At 42.5% G+C, this 17,911-nt stretch overlaps 2 protein-coding genes across 2 annotated transcripts in view; one reads left to right on the top strand and one right to left on the bottom strand.

Annotated features, from left to right (window-relative positions):
- Positions 1–4,696, bottom strand: part of cygb2 (cytoglobin 2) — an 11,410-nt gene extending 6,714 nt beyond the window's left edge. The window contains exon 1 of the mRNA XM_061231095.1: positions 4,432–4,696. Coding sequence (XP_061087079.1) covers positions 4,432–4,574 — 143 coding nt within the window. The 5' untranslated portion in view covers positions 4,575–4,696. The remainder of the gene's footprint in view (positions 1–4,431) is intronic.
- A 9,080-nt stretch (positions 4,697–13,776) lies between these two features.
- si:dkey-45d16.4 (scaffold attachment factor B1) lies at positions 13,777–17,325 on the top strand. The gene is made up of 4 exons (XM_061233274.1): positions 13,777–13,889; positions 14,911–15,175; positions 15,837–16,057; positions 16,325–17,325. The coding sequence occupies exons 1-4, from the start codon at positions 13,856–13,858 to the stop codon at positions 16,645–16,647; spliced, it is 843 nt and encodes a 280-aa protein (XP_061089258.1). The 5' UTR covers positions 13,777–13,855; the 3' UTR covers positions 16,648–17,325.
- Positions 17,326–17,911: the final 586 nt, after the last annotated feature.

Raw genomic sequence — 17,911 nt, 5'->3', positions numbered from 1 at the left:
TCATAAACTAGGAGGAAGGATTTGTCTTGCTTTGTGAACACAGTCTATGAATTGACACTCGATTTGAACCCTGAACCATGTTCAAAACATTTGAGAAATGCTATCGTGGCGGAAGAATGGAGATCCTCCGTGTCTGTCTGTAGGCACTCTCACACTGAATGACCCGACCAGTAGCTGCATATAAATGACTTCATTACCACATTGTAATTAGGGGCTTATCAGGCCTGTTCTGGTTAATTATGAGGGATTACTCTTCTTGGAAAATGCACTTTCTCACGGGCTGAATTCTGACCTGAACCCTCTTGTGTAATTCCTGAGGGGTGCCCATCAAGATATCAGAGGCTCACGGCTAGCTCTATGCACAGAGACGCATCATAAACACTCAGTAGTGTGGCATGAGCTGCTTCTTTCCATCTAAACAGCCCTCCGTCTGCTAGAGAGCAATATTTTCAAGAGCTCTAGCCATCTGCCAGTCACAGAAAAGATCAGATGTTTGTGCCGTAATGTTTCCAGTTTCTCGGTTTATCCATCTGCACATTTTAAATAAATTATCTGATATTAAAATACTGAAGCAATTTCAAAGATGCGCTTGTCCGGGGAGACTTATAACACTCAAGGCAATGGCAAGTAAGATCCACAACAGAAAGGGGGTGTTAATATTAATGATGAAGGAGTTTAGGGTGTTGTGGAAATGGCCCAGGAATCAAGACGGAAGGAAGAATGAAAAACACAAGGCCAGTATAGTTTCAGAATCATTCACAGTTTTCTTACGCTATACCGGAGACTCGGCAGGCAGAAGTCTACCTGCTGGTCTGTGGGTTTCTCTCTTATAGGCAGCTAGTGTTCAGTTCAATCAATGGTCAGTACAGAGTTTGTGCGAGCATGATACATTTGTGTGTTTCTTGGTTTAGCAAATGGTGCAATCCTCCATCTAGGGGATGTTGTTCTTCCCCTTTGGTCATCCATGATGAATCATTGGCATTCCTGGATCTTCCTGATGCATTTTGCTCTGTCGTGCCACATCCAGGGCTACATTGAGTTTCCCTGGTCCTCCTTGTGGTGAACATTTTGGATATTTGCTGTGAGCTGTCTCCAAATTCTCACAGATGCTGTCTTGTCCTTGAGGAGAGCCTATTGCAAACTTCTGTGGCTTGCTCTACCTGAGATGGAGGCTGGTGTCCTGTCTGTTTGGCCTATGGGCAGGTGCAACAGAGGTGGAACAGGTCCAGGACCCCGGTGCAGGAGGTTTGGGCCGGTTACCCCCAGCTCTGGGAGGAGGGCCCTGAGCAGGAGGGCACCTGACTGGAACAGAGCCAGCTGGAGTCCTACCAGTGAGTCCCATCTCAGGCCTGTCTGGGTAATGCTAAGCAACTGACAGACTATAAGCATACACGTGCGGACGGTGCTTATAAAACAATCCCATAAAGGAAAGGGCTCAGAGCTGTTATGCTGAATCTGCGCTGGTCTGCTAGTGTGGGATTGGTCTTCACTCCAAGCGCAAAATATTTTCCTTTCAGTGAAAACTTGTATCCTTCTATGGAGGATTGCGTTTGTTATGAAAACCTGTTGGGCAGTTGGTACCAGTTGGTACTAGTCTCAAAGCTGTTGGCATCTGAGCACAGTGTTTATTTAACCTGCGTATTAATCAACTGAAGAGATTGTCGTCTTTGTTTGCTTTTTCTCTCCCATTGAACTTCAGGATTTTGTTTCTGTGGTGCCAATTTTTTGTCATTCATTTACTGAGCCATACCCTGTATCTGAAGCAGACGCAGGTGCTCACTACATTGGTTCAACTCCACAACGGTGGTGTTCCTCCATGTCAGGCTCGAGCTCAGGGCCAGAGGGAACCAGAGGTCAGAGTTCCAGGTTGGAGAGTTGGGTTGTCTGTTTATGGAGAGTTTAACAGGAAATGAAAGACATCTGCTCATTTTTCTGATCCAGTCAGGAAAGAATGCTCATTAAAAGATGGCTGCAGTTAATTCCTGGAATGACACTGAAGGGCATAGCACAAAGGCCTGCTTTGGTCAACAGCCCCAGAACATGAGCAGTTCTGATACCCAGTAATGGGTGAACCATTAAAAACAAATCTGGACACACACACACAGGTGCAAGCACTGGCCAACGCGCTCACGCGAACATACACCTATGCACACGCACACACCCCATGTACACACACACACACAGGTGCAAACAATGACACACCCATGCACACACGCACACTGCTCTGGGGGCAAATTTGTACTCCAGGAAGACACATTATTAATCCCAATCAGTAAATGCCACTCGTTTCAGCTGTTCCAGAGGTAACTGAATTCTACTGGATTATTTAGATCTGATACGCTACAGCAAGAGGAAAACAATATACAGTGATTGCTTAATGCAATTAGACAGCATCCCCTTTCAGGAAAGGCTGTTTAACTAAATGTCCTGAAAAGACTAAATTAGTGCACTGTATTGTCTTACAGGCTTCTTCTGGCAGTTCATGGCAGATGTACTGGGTCAGATAGAAGATATATCTTACAACAGACAGCATACACAATTCAGCAGGTCGTAGCTCCCTGGTTCAGGAATACATTTTTTCTCAACAACTAACTCCACAATGTAACCCTGCCACGGATTACCCAGAGAGGTACCCTTGGCCATAAATGCCTCAGATCTGGTCACACATAGAGGAGGACTGGAGCTGTGTAACGGGCTCCAGAAATGACCATGTGTTGGTGCATTTTAATTTTGGGGGGTGACCATCTCAAAGCTGCAGACGCAGAGCAGCCTGCTGAGCCCTGACGGAGCGATCCCCTCCTGGCGCTTTGAAGAAAGCTAGCGCCGCATCCCATTAAACCGGCACTCAACCGGGCAAGAGAAACAGCCTCCACCCCCTGAAGGCTTACCCGCTTCGGTGAGATTCCAATAAGACAGGCTAGCTGAGACTTAGTCCCGCCGGCTTTGAGCATGTAACTTTTCTCTCAACTCTGTGTTTTTCGAGTACTTGTCATACATGATCCCGGAAAAAAAACTACAGCACATTTCCTTTGCTGGATTTATCAAAATGTATCTAACTGGAAGGCCATATATTTTCAGAGGCTCTCATGTGAAACTGAAGATGCTCTGGTTCCCCTGTCATGATTTTGAATGTCTGTGCAGAATATTTTGCGGTATCATTCAATATGGCAGCTGGGGATGCAAGAGAATCTCTTCTTTTGCATTTTATGCATGGCTGTAGAAATGGTTTTGTGCATTAAAAGTATCAGCAAACAACTTAAGTGCAAGAGCGCACATGCACTGCTACTCGGTGCCTTACAGTTACACAAGGCAGCACAAGTCAAATGTGAAAAGTTGAACAAAACTAGCATGTTACAGCTCACGGTGAAAGTGCAAAATCATGGCATGGTATAATAATGTGCCAATAATCTGCAAATGAAATGCAGTCACCTTAACTTCCACAACAGTGTGTAAATTGCACAGATATAATAATAGGACTAACCGAGCAATAGATAATAAGAGCAAAGTAACAACTGAACTGAGATGAAGTGGTATCAAAGCTGTACACTGCTGTTTCCATAATTACACAGGTAGCATGTAACGTTAGAGTGGAGAGAGGTACTGTAATATTAATCTGAAGAATCGTCAGAGTGTACCCAAGGCAATTTAATGAAGAAACAAAGTCTCCGTGTTCATGATTTTTTCACAGTCCAGCTGCTGATGCCAGACAGTGGAAACACAGCCGTGTTCATGCTCCACAGCCTCTGCCTCCCTGTGCCTGCTTTCTCATGCCTGCTTTATATGAGAGCGGCAAGCTGTAATGCATGTGCACTGCAGCACACACACACACACAGGCATACACACACACACACACTCACACACACACAAACACACACACATACCCATATATACGCACAAACATGCACAAACACACACACATACACAAACACACAGAGGCATGCATGCACACACACACACATGCAGACATGCACAGGCATGCACACACACACATGCACAAATACACACAGGCATGCACGCACACACACATACATGCCCATATACACACACAAACATGCACAAACACAGGCATGCATGCACATACACACACACACATACACACAGGCATGCATGCACACACATGCACATACAAATACACATATACACACACACATGCAAAGGCACATACACACACAAACACACACACAGGCATGCATGCACACATGCCCACACTCACACAAACACACAGGCAAGCATGCACACATACAGACACACACACACAGAAACACATGGACACACTGCATCCATGTACACTCAGACATGCAGGCATACACGCACACACACACACACACACACACACTTTTTTGTCACCAGTATGCGTACCGGTGCTGCGTTCAGTTTGCCCATTTAAGTTTGAGAAGGCAGGGGAAAAGAGCGAGGAGGTGGTGACAGTACCTGATGAGGATGGACACCCCCACGTCCTCGCTGTTCTCGTAAACCCGCGCCCAGGTATCCAGGATCATCGCCCTCTCAGCCTCGGAGAGCGGATCGGCGCGCTCCCTGTGCTCCATCTCCCTGCCTCCCTGCTCCTTCTCCATCCCAGACTCCAGCAGCTGATCCTCCCAGCGACGGCGCCGAAGCAAGGGCAGCGGAGCGATGAAGTCACAGCCGGAGATGGAGGTGAAAACAGATCCAGAAGGAAAGAGCACCCACCCCCCACCCACCCCTTTCCCCTTTATCTATCTGCTCTTTGTCTGTGCAACTTGCTCCTCCAGATGATTCCCTCTCTGTGGCTCAGAAGCTGCCTCTACTCTGAACTTCTCCTGTGTTTGTGAAGACCTGACAGAGAGCGAAAAAGAGGGAGAGAGATGGAGAGAGAGAGAGGGAGAGAGAGAGCAGTGAGTAGTGAATGCTCTCCTGTGTTACCCACCCGCCCCTTTTTTCCCTTTTGCTCTCTATCTCTCACAATCCAACTCACACATGCACACACACACACTCTCACACACACAGTCACACACACACACACTCACACACAGTCACACATACACACACACTCTCTCTCACACTCTCACACACACAGTCACACACACAGTGACACACAGTCACACATACACACACACACACTCTCACACACACACACACACACACACACACTGAAACACACACCCACTCACACACACACACGCACACACACATACCCACACTCTCTCTCACACACACACACACACACACACACACACAGTCAAACACACACCCACTCACACACACACACGCACACACACACATACCCACACTCACACACACACACACACACACACACACACTCAAACACACACCCACTCACACACACACACTCATTCACACATATCCACACACACGCACACACACACACACACACACGCACATACACACAATCACTCACACACACACACACATGCACATACACACACACACACACACACACACACACACACTCACACACATATACCCACACATGCACTCACACACATGCTCACTCACACACACACACACACACATACACACACCCACACTTCAGGGCTGTTATAATGGGAGACATGCAGCTGCTAGACATACACAGACAGACAGAGAAACAGACAAGGAACATGCGCACAGAACATGAACAGAAACACAGCGTTATCCCATGTGCAAATGATGATTGACAAGTAAACAGGTTCAACCAGCATAGAGGGTTAATTAAGAGATGGCTATACCAGTCTTTGAATAGTAGGAGTAATGTTGTTTTGGAGGAAAAAAGCTGCGCCTACCACAAGCATCACAGGCAGGGTCACACACGGTCAGGCATTAGGGATGTGGCTGAAATATGCTGAAAGGCGCTGCACAATGGGAAGGAGCATTAGAAATGTTTACATGTACACGGAAATTCAGATGTCTGCTTTGCAAGAGAAAGGTGGGCAAAGGTCATAACCGCACCCATATTCCCAGTAAAAGGTGCAAGTCATGGTCTGTCAGATCTGCACAACAATAACTCAATGGAATGTCTTTGAAAGTGAATTTATAAGCCATGGCCACCCACCAGGATTGGAACAGTGTCGTGTTACACCTTTCTAAATGTACTAGCTGTGCTCTCAAGAGAGCTGTTTTTCATCCCCAACATGTTTCTTCTTTTCTTTCATCATTTATTGACAGCATGACATTAATGTGTTATTGTGCAGCAATATTGCCGTTATATATAGAATTTCATACTTCTTTAATTGTAGAAATCGAAAATTATTCAAAAAATGTTCAAAGTTGGTGTACTTTTTATATTTATACATTTCTTTTCCATTTTGCTGTGATACTAAGGTTCAGATGGTGATGTAAAGCAGTCTGACTGTAATACCCTTTAATAATTGCACATTGACACCCTGTCAGTGAGCAGGTGAAATGGCCTTCTTCTGGTGGTGGTGATGCCATAAAATTTACATCCTCCCACACCAACACATGCTAATTCCAGTGGGCCACAGCCCCTTCTCTGCACATTTTTAGGGCACGGGGAGGGTTGACAAGGGAAGACATCTGTTCTCTTGACTCCGAGGGCTCAGTCATTGAAATGCACAGAGCATGGGATGTTTCATGACAAAGCAGGTTCAGGTTATATTCAAGTTTAGTATCATTTCGCCTCAGTGTGACTGGTGCAATGGTCTAATTTACACAGCGGTATACCTAGGACTTGGTAACCATCCTGGAACCTAGGGAAAACTGTGGAAACCTGCCCCCGTGAAGCCACCTGTCTCTATCCCTTTACCAGCGGCCACCACCTGGAGAGCTATGTTTCTAAATTCAAAATCTACATTTTTAGATGGAGATCAAAGGTCTAGTAAGCAGGGGAAACCAAGTAATCTGCTAGTTTTTCTGTAGACTCCCACGTATATAGTGCGTGTAGTTTTCATTTCCAGGTATGATTCTGAGACTCTGTTGTCAGGGAAGCGAGGATTAAGTATAGTACGTTTATGTTCTCAATCCAGTGGTTCCAATAAACAATATCCTTTTTAAGATGTTCAGCACTCTGAATACTGAACGCAAGTGGTATTGCCTGCTAGCACCCCTCACTTAACCTACATATAAAATATATTGTATGTGATTAAAATGAATAATCATTATTAGGAATGAAACTTATCAATTAAATCGCCAAATTCTTTCTACATATTCCATATAATAAAACCAAATTGCACCACGTTGGTTTCTGCTTGAATCTGGAACTGCTTCCAACAGTAGTGTAGATTTCAACTATCCATTTCAACAATCATTATCTATATAGGCATTAAATTAATGATTTCAATTTAATATTACAAATTGCATTCAAACTTAAAGCAAAAAGCAAAAAGGAAATTCTGGTAGGGTCCTGTCCTGGTTCTGGTGTTTCTTCAGTGACAAACTATGCAGGAGGTCAGACCTAGATTAGGGTATGAGTGTGGCTTTTATGTCAGAGGACATCCGCATTTTGAAGTAATAAATACTGCCCCATCCAATTATCCTGTTCCTTCTGGGATCGGCAGTCGGTGCCGGCAAGATCAGATCAACTTCCCTTTCTATTTGGATGATTCACTTTGTGAGATTTTACCATACAGATGAAACAAACATACTGACAGAAACCTTAGAATCTTGACATCGCAAGATTATTGACACATAATATTAATAGTTTTAAAAGGTTTTAAATTAGATGAATAAGAACACTGTGATTTCTCAATCTTCACTCGTTAATATGTGAGTTTCGCTCATCGCGAATTCTGGCCCATCTCATTCAGATTGAAACAAGGTGATAATTATTCTCTGGCAGGGGAGGGGCGATGCCATGTACGAGAATGCCAAATGTGAAGCACGATACAATGACGTACAGAAGCATAGGCTATTCACTTCTTTTGAGGTAAACATTTTTCATCATGAAACACGTTTCATTACGGAAAATGGCACGGATGGACGTCATGAGTGAGTGCATTTCTTCCGTGTGTACTGGAACTTCTCCAGCTTCGTTTCAATATTCAGCAATATGCGCGTTTGTAAATTCCCACACTCTAACCATTGCATCTCAAAATAATACATACGTGATGTGTTGTGGCATAGCCAGGATTCTAAAACTGGGCATCCTTGCACAATCGATATTAGCATACTGTATCTATGTCCAAGGAAAAAGTAGAAAAAACTTAGCTAAATGGACCAACTCCAAGAGCAAATGTATTTCTTATGATTGTATTGGTAAATATGTGTGATTTACTGGAACTTATCTCTGTGTTCATCTGAATATTCAGTAATGTGCATTTGTAAGTTACCAATCTGTTCTGAATTTAAGAACGATTCTAACTATTACATTTCAAAATAATACCTCTGCATTTTTGCCAGATATGCATGCTCTGCAGGATGGAAATTGGGAAAAAACAACATTCTGTGGAAGTGCAAAGAGTGTGATGTCCCCATTGTGCTTGCAGCTAAACAAGAACTGTTTTGAAAAATGGCATGCAAAACTTTGAGGTGTTTGTGAATGGCATCTTTATTGTATGTAGTTTGTGTGGTGATTTCAATAAATTCCTAAATCAAAAAATGTATTTGTCTCTGTCTTCTAAATGGCTCACTGAGTATTGCTTTGTGGAAAGGCTTTGTGTTTGAGGTAGGGAGGGGTCAGGCCAGGTGTGAAAAGCCTACTTACCTGGCAGGACTGCATACCACATACCACATTGAAGAAAGGCCATTAGCCTTCCCATTGTCAACTGGTGCTGAAAAACACTAGGTTTTTACCGTAAATCCTCAAATTGTGTTCGGGATTCTATTTGAAGCCGGGCCTCGGATAATAGTCGGGGGCGTGGTCGATTCAGACAAATAAAGGCCGGCCCCCAAATACAAGCCGGGGTAATATTGCCTACCAGTAGGGCTATCAGTCCATGAGCACTAGAAGACATTGTTTTGATTTAACTCAATGAAATAAAAGAGCTCTTCTTAATATTTTATATTGTTGGTTGGTTTAATACTGTTGCCAATGAAAAGTCGTTGTCCTACACAATGGGTCTCCAACACGTTGCTCTCAAGCTACCAGTCGCTTGCCGCCCCACTTCTGAGTAGCTTGCCAAAGGCTGAAACAGTATACATTTAAACACAATTGTTGCCGCGAGGCATTCCAGCCTACAAATTTAATAAAAAGTAAATCAGGTAAAATTAAAAATGAACTCAATTTAGGCTACTTGGCTGCGCAATAAGGTTTCCATGTATTTACAGTACACCGCACGTTCAGTGAATGAATGAAAGCGGCTGCCTTGGCTCACAATAAACAGACGGGTGGAAATCCCAACACTCTTTCAACTACATAAAGCTTAACAGTGAACCATCAAATACCCCCCAGATTTCAGTGTCCATCAGTCCCAACATTTAGCAATAGAATCAAACAGTCCAAGAGTCAATTAACTCCCAAACCAAAGTGAAAATCTTTTGATAGCCTACCGGTATGCTGCTCCAAATGAAACGTATGTCTCACAATAAAACGCACTTTAGGAAAAAAAGATCCTTAAGAATAAAATTCTGTAACAGAAGGCTAATAAGAAATAAAAGCCTGCCTCGAATACAAGGCTGCCCCAAATAAAGGCCTGTGCTTTGTGCAGCCTAAGTAAATAAAAGACCCCGGCCACAATTTGAGGATTTACGGTAAATTAATACGTGTTTTTACAGTATTACTGTATGTGTTCAAAACTACTATTTACATATGTGTGTGATTCTAGAGAAATTTACAACCAACATATGATTCTGACCTACTTACTGTTGCCATATTATTGTAACTGAGTTTGTGCTGAAACAAAGATATGAAACACTTTGGAATCACTGTATACAAAGTTGATTAAAATGACACAAATGTCAGAGCATGGCACAGTCACCAATTTTCCTCATTTTGCCCGCAGGCCCCAGAGGGCTAAGGCTATAATCTAAACACAACATATTTTTCACTGTCATTTGGTTGAATATTTTCTTATATTATAGTAAATGTTTTATACTTTTATTTATTGTTAAATTTTGAATGTAATTGTAACCTGCCTGGCAAATAAATAGTTAAAACTTGATCTGTGTGGTTTCGCTTCCTGAACACTCTTTGTTATGTATACAGATATCTAGGGAGGATGCAAATTTAAGCTTATTGTATCACAGAGTATTGCACACTTAGACCTTTGTCGTTAAATCAATCTCCTCTGCTTAGCAGTTCATTCATGTCGAGAACTAGAATTGCTAATGTTTGCCGTCTTGGGTCCCTGAGCCGCTATCAGATATAGCCTACCTAAAGTAGTAGCTATTTGTGTGTCCCCTGAAACGACTGCGGACATTTAGCCAGCTTTGTTACGCACATAACGGTCAATATGACGTGTGGTGGGACGAGCAGATAGTTCAGAGAGTTACAGTACAGGATTCCTCTTGTGATCAGGTATAAATTACCAATAATGTACTAAAATTTGATATATAAATCTGAAGCAGAAGTCAGAGTGGTATTAACATTTTACATTTACATTTTAGTCATTTGGCAGACGCTTTTAATCCAAAGCGACTTACAAGTGCATAGGTTCTACCATAAGTCAGAGCATCACATCCAGAAACTAGCAAAATACACAGGAAATGCTGTTCTAAACATAGTTGTCATCAGAAGTGCATTTTTTATTTTTTTATTTTTTTGGGGGGGGGGGTTAAGACAAGGATAGGGATATCAGAAAGCAAAAAGGAGGGGCAGGGGAAATCAGGAGGGAGGACTAAGGTAGAGTTTGAAAAGGTCTTTAATGTCTTTGTAACTTGGTTTATTTATTGGTTGATCTAGTCTCTCCACATACAGTCATAATTATTTAACCTTACTTACTTCTTTTCAGCAATCAGAAGGACAAGCATGTAGATTGCCCTAACTAAATTCTGTCGTTGGGTTAGCGCAGGGTTTACATGATTTAGGGTAAATGTGTTTTTTAGTGATAATTTCAAGTCTTTAAGGACTAGGACACATAGGAAGAAACGAGCACACAGAAGTCACTTTCTCAACCCTACAAATGCATACCAAACTCAACTCAAAGAAAGATTTGGCATTATCACAATAGAGATAGTGACTGGTGAAAGGAGGCCACAGAAGCTGGTAAACTGATGTCTGGGGAAAGGGAACAAGTCCATGCTGACATTTTTATTATGCAGAAGTCTTTTGAAAGGCTTGCTATTCAGATTGTGTCACTGTACTAAGGAGATGACAGATTTCTGCACAAAGCCACGCACAGTGTTCTGTGACAGCTCACTGTAGATTCATATAATTAGAGAATTTGCAGGAATTATTTTCCCTGGATTTGGTTTTTAAACACAAATATCATATAGCAAAGGGATTGCTATAGAAGGAAGCTGTGCTACCACGATGACAAAGAAATAGCAGCTTATTTATTTTGTATGACCAAAGTTTCCCCTTACACCATTTCATGTAAAATGGCCCTGCACCATTTGTAAGAAGATGCAATGCGCAGCATATAAGATATTTAAAATAAACTGTTAACCAAATCAAATCATTAAGACACACAACTGAATCAACAATTATTGCAGGGCTGCAACAGTTCTGTGTTTTTCCTGTTTCTGAGAAATGGACTGAGGAGTCACTGTCATAATCCAAGCTCAGCGTCTGAAATTCAAATTTGCTTCCTCCTGCTTAAGAGCAAGTTGCCACTGTGACTCACTCTGCCCCCAAACTGCTTTGCAGTAAGCTGGCTGAATGTAAATACAGCCACCCCGCCCAGCTAGGACACTGTGGCAGAATAAAAACCCACAGGTTTTAGGCTAATTATTTATAATTATATGTAATTATATTATTCAAGCAAATGATTTTTCTTTTTTCATTCCATTAATTTCCCTGACATGTCACCTGCCAGTGTCGCTTACAGTTTACCATTTTAAATATCATTCAATGCCATGAATACTAATGCAATTCAGGTTTAATGGGCAGCTTCCAATGGCAGTGACCCACCTGGAAATGCAACCTCTCCAAAAACTGCGACACCATACTGAACAGCCACAGACACATGTATCTTAAAATGCACTAGCTAACATAATGCATGTATAGTTTGCGATTATTCTCTGACTGATGCCCCCCCCCCCCCACCCTTCTGACTGAAGAGCCTCTCGCTGAGACCTTTACGCTGTATTAATGTAGCAGAAGAGCTGTGGAGCAAAGGGACAGTGTGGTGTGCACTCCATTAGCATATCTGCTCGGGTACACAAGCGGCAAATGTTCCCATTCTCTCATGTGGGAGAGTCTCTGAAATGAGAAGTAACAGGTTGTCAGCTTTGATCAGACTCCGCCAGCGCGGTGAGCGAACCACATCTGCAAAAGCTGTTTTTATGGAGCGTAAGCCCCTCTGGCTGATAAAGAGGGAAAGACTATTATTGCGATTATTTCATTATTACTATAACTTATTATCTACACTGTGTTGAACCCGTTAAGCTCTGCTGGCCACGTGAGCAGGGCACATTGGGAAAGGCGAAATAAGGGACTGTGGAAGTTACTCATGCAGGGAGAGGTGTGGGGGCGGGGAGCGATAAGGGCACACTCAGCTCAAGAGAAAGTGTTCTGTGGGGGTAGGGGGAATTCAGATGAGAAGTCAAATGTTATTGGGCTGGGAGTAGAAGTGGCCAGGGAGTGGGGGAAAGATGACTATTCTAAAAAAGTATGACTCGAGAGCCTGCTCAGACAGCAGTCCAGTCAACAGTTTCTGCTCTACAGAGAATCACCGTCACTAACGTGGTGATGATTCTAGGGGCCCACAGCTTGGGGGGCCCACAGCTGGAGAGGCGCCACAAAAGTTCTAGTCGGTTAAAAAAAAGGGGGGCACGACAGAGCAATATTTTTTCAGGGGGCCCATAATTCCAGCTATGCCCCTGAGGACAGAAACTTGGCCGCTCTGGTTGGAAGCTTCCCCTGATTACTGCAAAAGTATAATGCAGTGCTTACAATACTAGTGCAGTAACCAGGTAATCCAGTTCCTGGTTGAGGCATATTGCAGGAGTTAACTAATTAATTAACTTAATGAATCAGAGCCCATCCTTTAGACTAATAATAGCCTGTTTTTTCTATCCACGTTAAATGTAGCCTAGTGCTCTCTGGCTATCACTCTCAGCAAAAACAACCATTATTTAAAAAGTTACACATTTATTGAATTTAGCATCAAATACTTAATTTATGTTTAAATATATATAGTTTCAAATCACAACTTGTTGTACAAGTAGTTTAGCCTATTAGTACATATACGTATATGCCTACAAGGTTGAATTATTTACCCACAACATAGGTAACAGATTCATTATCAACCTATTATTAATGAGAATTTAATTAAAGACCCATGTAATGTTCAATAACAATATTTTTAACGAAATCATTAATTTATTATTATGTTTTATACGCAATTTACGTGGCACAAACATAATCGTTTCCTTCCAGGGCGTTGAATGAGAGGCCTATTTCTCCACGACCATGTTATGTCGTTATAATTTGACAGCACAACTGTCCGAACATAACTGGATTAATTTCAAAATACACGCATTTATGAAGCCCTATTAATCATCTCAACAATATTGGCAACGTTATATTGGATGTTAGTTTTATTTATTCTGAAGCTTTAGCTTAGCTACGTAGCCGAGATTTCCCGAAGCACTTTGGAGGGCCGTTTACGCGTAAGATACTGTTCCTTTAGAAATAGAGTCAGGCTCTTGTTGCCCTCTTGTGGATATCTGTTGAATATGCAGTTTATTTTCCCTCCAGTTTTGCCAGATTTTCTGAGAAGTTGAGTTACACGTCAGAATGGAACCTGTACTGGTGAGTGGACGTGTACTGTGACCTCAACAATTCCTGTGTATCAGCTGACCCCGGATACAAGAAGACATGGAACGTGTAGTGGAGCTGTCAAGCAACGGCGGTAAGACTGATTTTAGCCTTAACGTCTAAAACGGATTTTATTTTCTTTCGCAATTCACATGATTCATCTTTATCCTACATTAATATATATCTTGTAGCACTGGAAATGCGCACCACTGCTAAATAAACTCTGATATCACGTCCCATCATCTGCGTAATCTGTGTAATGCGTAGACGTAGCTAGCTGGCGTGGCTACGTGTGCTTGGCAAACCGAAAGAATACTTTATATCCTGCGGCAACTACAGCCGAGAAGACATCCATAATAATTCGTGTGACAAAGGGGGGCATGCAAATATGCGTTCTGTCCTAAGACTGCAATCAGCAGTACCTAACAAGAAATGTCGTTTTGAATGGTCAATTAAAATGCTGACATGGATTTGCATTCGTTACACACATGGATCTCATACATATGAATGTATTCTCTAAGCATGTATTCTAAGATAAATACAATCTTTTAGTAACGTTGGTATTCATACATTTATAGATGCTTCATATTTACTTAGATGATTGGATGGCAGAAAATGTGATTTGAGGTTTATGCTTGGAAATACATGTATTTCCTTTAAAATGCAAAATATTCCTCATTTAGTAAGATGATCCAGGAGTTCCAAGAGTGGTTTCACCATTTACATTACACTGCCCTCGTAAGGAAATCGTAAGGGGAATTCACATGGTTTATATGATGCTCCTCACTGTTGATTTAGGCTAAGTCCTCTTGTTTTTAAATTCTACCACTAACCCTGCCATGGTAGTCATTCTGGGGGAGGGTGCTGGCCAATATATAGATAAAAGAGTAAAATATCTCTCAAACATTCTGAGCTGGGTTGGGAGGCTTTTATCTACCATTTCTCAGTCACAACTGTTCTAGACACCATTCATACTACTCCTCTTAGAGCACCTACATTCCTGTATAACTCATATTTCAGTTGGACACCCTGAAAAGGTATACCTTGGAAACGTGTAACCTCGTGGATGGTATGTGTTGCCATCTCAGCCTGCAATGCCCCACCTCTATCCACAGGTTTCTCCATTGCTGGCCTTTCGACAACCCCCCGCAAACGGCAGGTGCGCTTCTCTGCTCGCCATGACATCTTGCTGCTGCGGGAAGTCATCGCGCAGAACCCTTTCTCCTCCAAGGAGCCCGGCCGAATCTGGGCCAGAGTCGGCGAGATCATCACCGCTGCTCTGCAGGACGAGAGCTTCGAGGTGGATGCCAGGCGATGCCGCGAGAGGACCATGCTGCTGTTGGACTACTACAAGAAGCAGGACTTTGCCAGCCTCCGCAGGTCAGCTCAGGCCAGGCCAGGCTGTTTGTACTCACATGATCCCAAACGTTCCTACACCTGGGATCAACAGAGTGTTTGCTGACTGGTATAGTTATTGTCCAAAGTTATATTCTGCACCTGAGTCTCATGGGTTGGGACTGATGCTGGGCCTTCCTTCAGCTGGACTATTACAAATGGCTGTGTAAATGGCTTGCAGGGTATAAACAATATTAAGTGGCGAGCATTTTCGGTTGTCTACATACACTGTAATGACCCATACATTGGATATGATGGAAGGAACACCAGGATGCCCACATCCACAGTCTTAAACCATTGATTGATCAGTGTGTTGTTACAGGCACAATTGGAACATAAAGTGAAAAAAATTTAATTTTTACTCTAAAGCCACAATTGCCCAAGTACCATAGAACTGATTACTGCTTATAAAAAAACATTGAATTTTATTGGTATAATTTTGTATATTGCCAAAAAGAAATATTTATAATAGTATGAAAATATTTTATGATTTCATTTTATTGTGCTAGGCATTAGTGACTATTTGACCCAAGAACAATATATACAATTGAAGCAATAATTCATATTACATTAAATAATTTATATTAAACATTGTTACAGCAAAGAGATGTTCAGATTTTAGAATTGTGCATCTTCCTGTGCTTAGGTTTGGGACAGAAAGGCTCTACGCTCAGAAAGAAGATCTACTACATGAAGTTCTGGAATTGGAGGCTGAGAAAGGGCTTATGGGAAGTGGTGAGAACAAATACCAGGATGAGGAGCTGAGGAAGAGAGCACTAGAGGAGCTGGTGCTGCCAGAGCCGGACAAAATCAGTGTGATTCCCACCCAGATAGTGCCTCCTGCAGGCGAGGAGACACAGAGCTCAGGTAATTTTAATTTACTTTCAAAGAAACCTTGCAAAAACTGATTAGAGGCTATTTTTACAGTCTTTTTTGTCCAAAGGTGGAAATTTCAGTTGTGCCTGACGCAAATCAAAATGTTTGCATGTGGTGAAACACTAATGTGACCAGACTTCTTTTGTTATGAAAATTGTTATCCACTGTTTTTTAGTTTTTTTTAACTTAATCTTAATGTGAGTATCCTGCAGATTTTAAACCCGGGAAGTTGCTCTCTTCTGCCCCCTCCTGCCCCAGTGCCCCCAACTCCAGAACCAGAGGAGCAGGAAGAGCTGGTGGAAATGGCTGCACCAACAGCCAAACGGGCGTGCCAGTGCTGCTGCCAAACCTACTCCGAAATCCTCAGTTTCCTGGAGAAGCGATCAGAGGCGGAGCAGCGTCTACGGGAGGACGAGATGGCCCTGCGGCGCGAGGAGCTGGAAATCCAGAGGAGCAAGATCGCCTTGGAGAGGGAGAGACTGGGGGCTGAGAGGAAGGAGCGGGAGCGACGTTTTGAGCTGGAGAGTCAGGAGAGGCAGGTCATCCTGGACCTGCTCAAAGAGAAGGTGCTGAAGTGTTGAGGGCGACGAGCAGGAGTAACAGAAAAGAAGACACGGCTTGTTTACAGTTCTCAAGTGTGTCTCCAAACCTCCGAGACCTATGGGCAAAACATTGGTGGGTTGGAGGTTTTCTCAGGAGACCAGGTGTTTCAGGTGAAGTAAGCTCACTTGAAATGGGATGTTCTTGTGAACATAGTGACTGGCCTGGAGCTGCTGTGTAGCTCCCATCAAGTCAAGCAAGCATAGTGATGAAACAGGATAAAGGAACCCCCACCTGGACAAATTATTTTGTGCATTGTTCAGTTCCATTTTTGCCTTCTGCAGCCTGTGAAAAATTATCCATCTGTATGATGTATTGATGTCATACAACATACTGCATGTCCTATTGGGATCGGTTTCAAGCACTTCAGCACTTAAGACTTTGTATTTATTGAGGGTATCCTGGAAAGGGATCTATTTGTAAATTACAGATCCAGTTGCTTGTAGAAATGTACATTTAAATAAGTGCCATATTTTGCCTATTTCAGCTTTGTATTATACGTACATGTGAATGGTGTCTTTAACAAGCCTGTATCCAATTGAATATTTTGAGTGTACTTTTACTGACAAATAACTTTTTTTTCTTGTGTAACTAAAGCACTGTTTTTTCTGAGAAAGTATATTTCATTTGTAATTTAAATAAATATATATTTGAAAATAGATTTGAAATATTGTTGCATTCTAAGAAATATATATATATATATATATATATATATATATATATATATCGCATTTTAAAGCTAAATGTAATGTGTATTAGCCATATTTCTCCAGAATCGGTAACGTTAGTCGCCAGAGCCAAACTGTATGCTGGCTGTCTCCTGCAGTCTCCGGCAACGCATCCGATTCAAGGCCCTAGTGTTGGCATTTCAGGCTGCTAAGGGGACTGCCCCACCTTATATAAAATCCTTAATCACTCCCTACTCCCCAGCTAGACCACTCTGGTCTGCCAGCTCTGGTCGCCTTATGGTTCCCTCCGTACGAGCACCTGGCGGTCGAGCTGCACGTTCACGCCTGTTTTCCGCTCTGGTGCCTCAGTGGTGGAATGACTTGCCTACCACTGTCAGGACAGCAGAATCCCTCCCCCTATTTCGATGCAGACTAAAAACACACCTTTTCAAACTGTACCTTAGTCCTCCCTCCTGATATCCCTATCCCTCTTGTCTGACCCCCCAAAAATAATAATAATAATAATAATTGCACTTATGATGACTAATATGTTTAGAACAACACTTCCATGTGTATT

The sequence above is a fragment of the Conger conger genome, chromosome 2 (genome assembly GCF_963514075.1).
Source record: "Conger conger chromosome 2, fConCon1.1, whole genome shotgun sequence".
Taxonomy (NCBI): domain Eukaryota; kingdom Metazoa; phylum Chordata; class Actinopteri; order Anguilliformes; family Congridae; genus Conger; species Conger conger.
The sequence above is the reverse complement of the archived record's forward strand: the minus strand, read 5'-3'. Positions and strand labels throughout refer to the sequence as shown.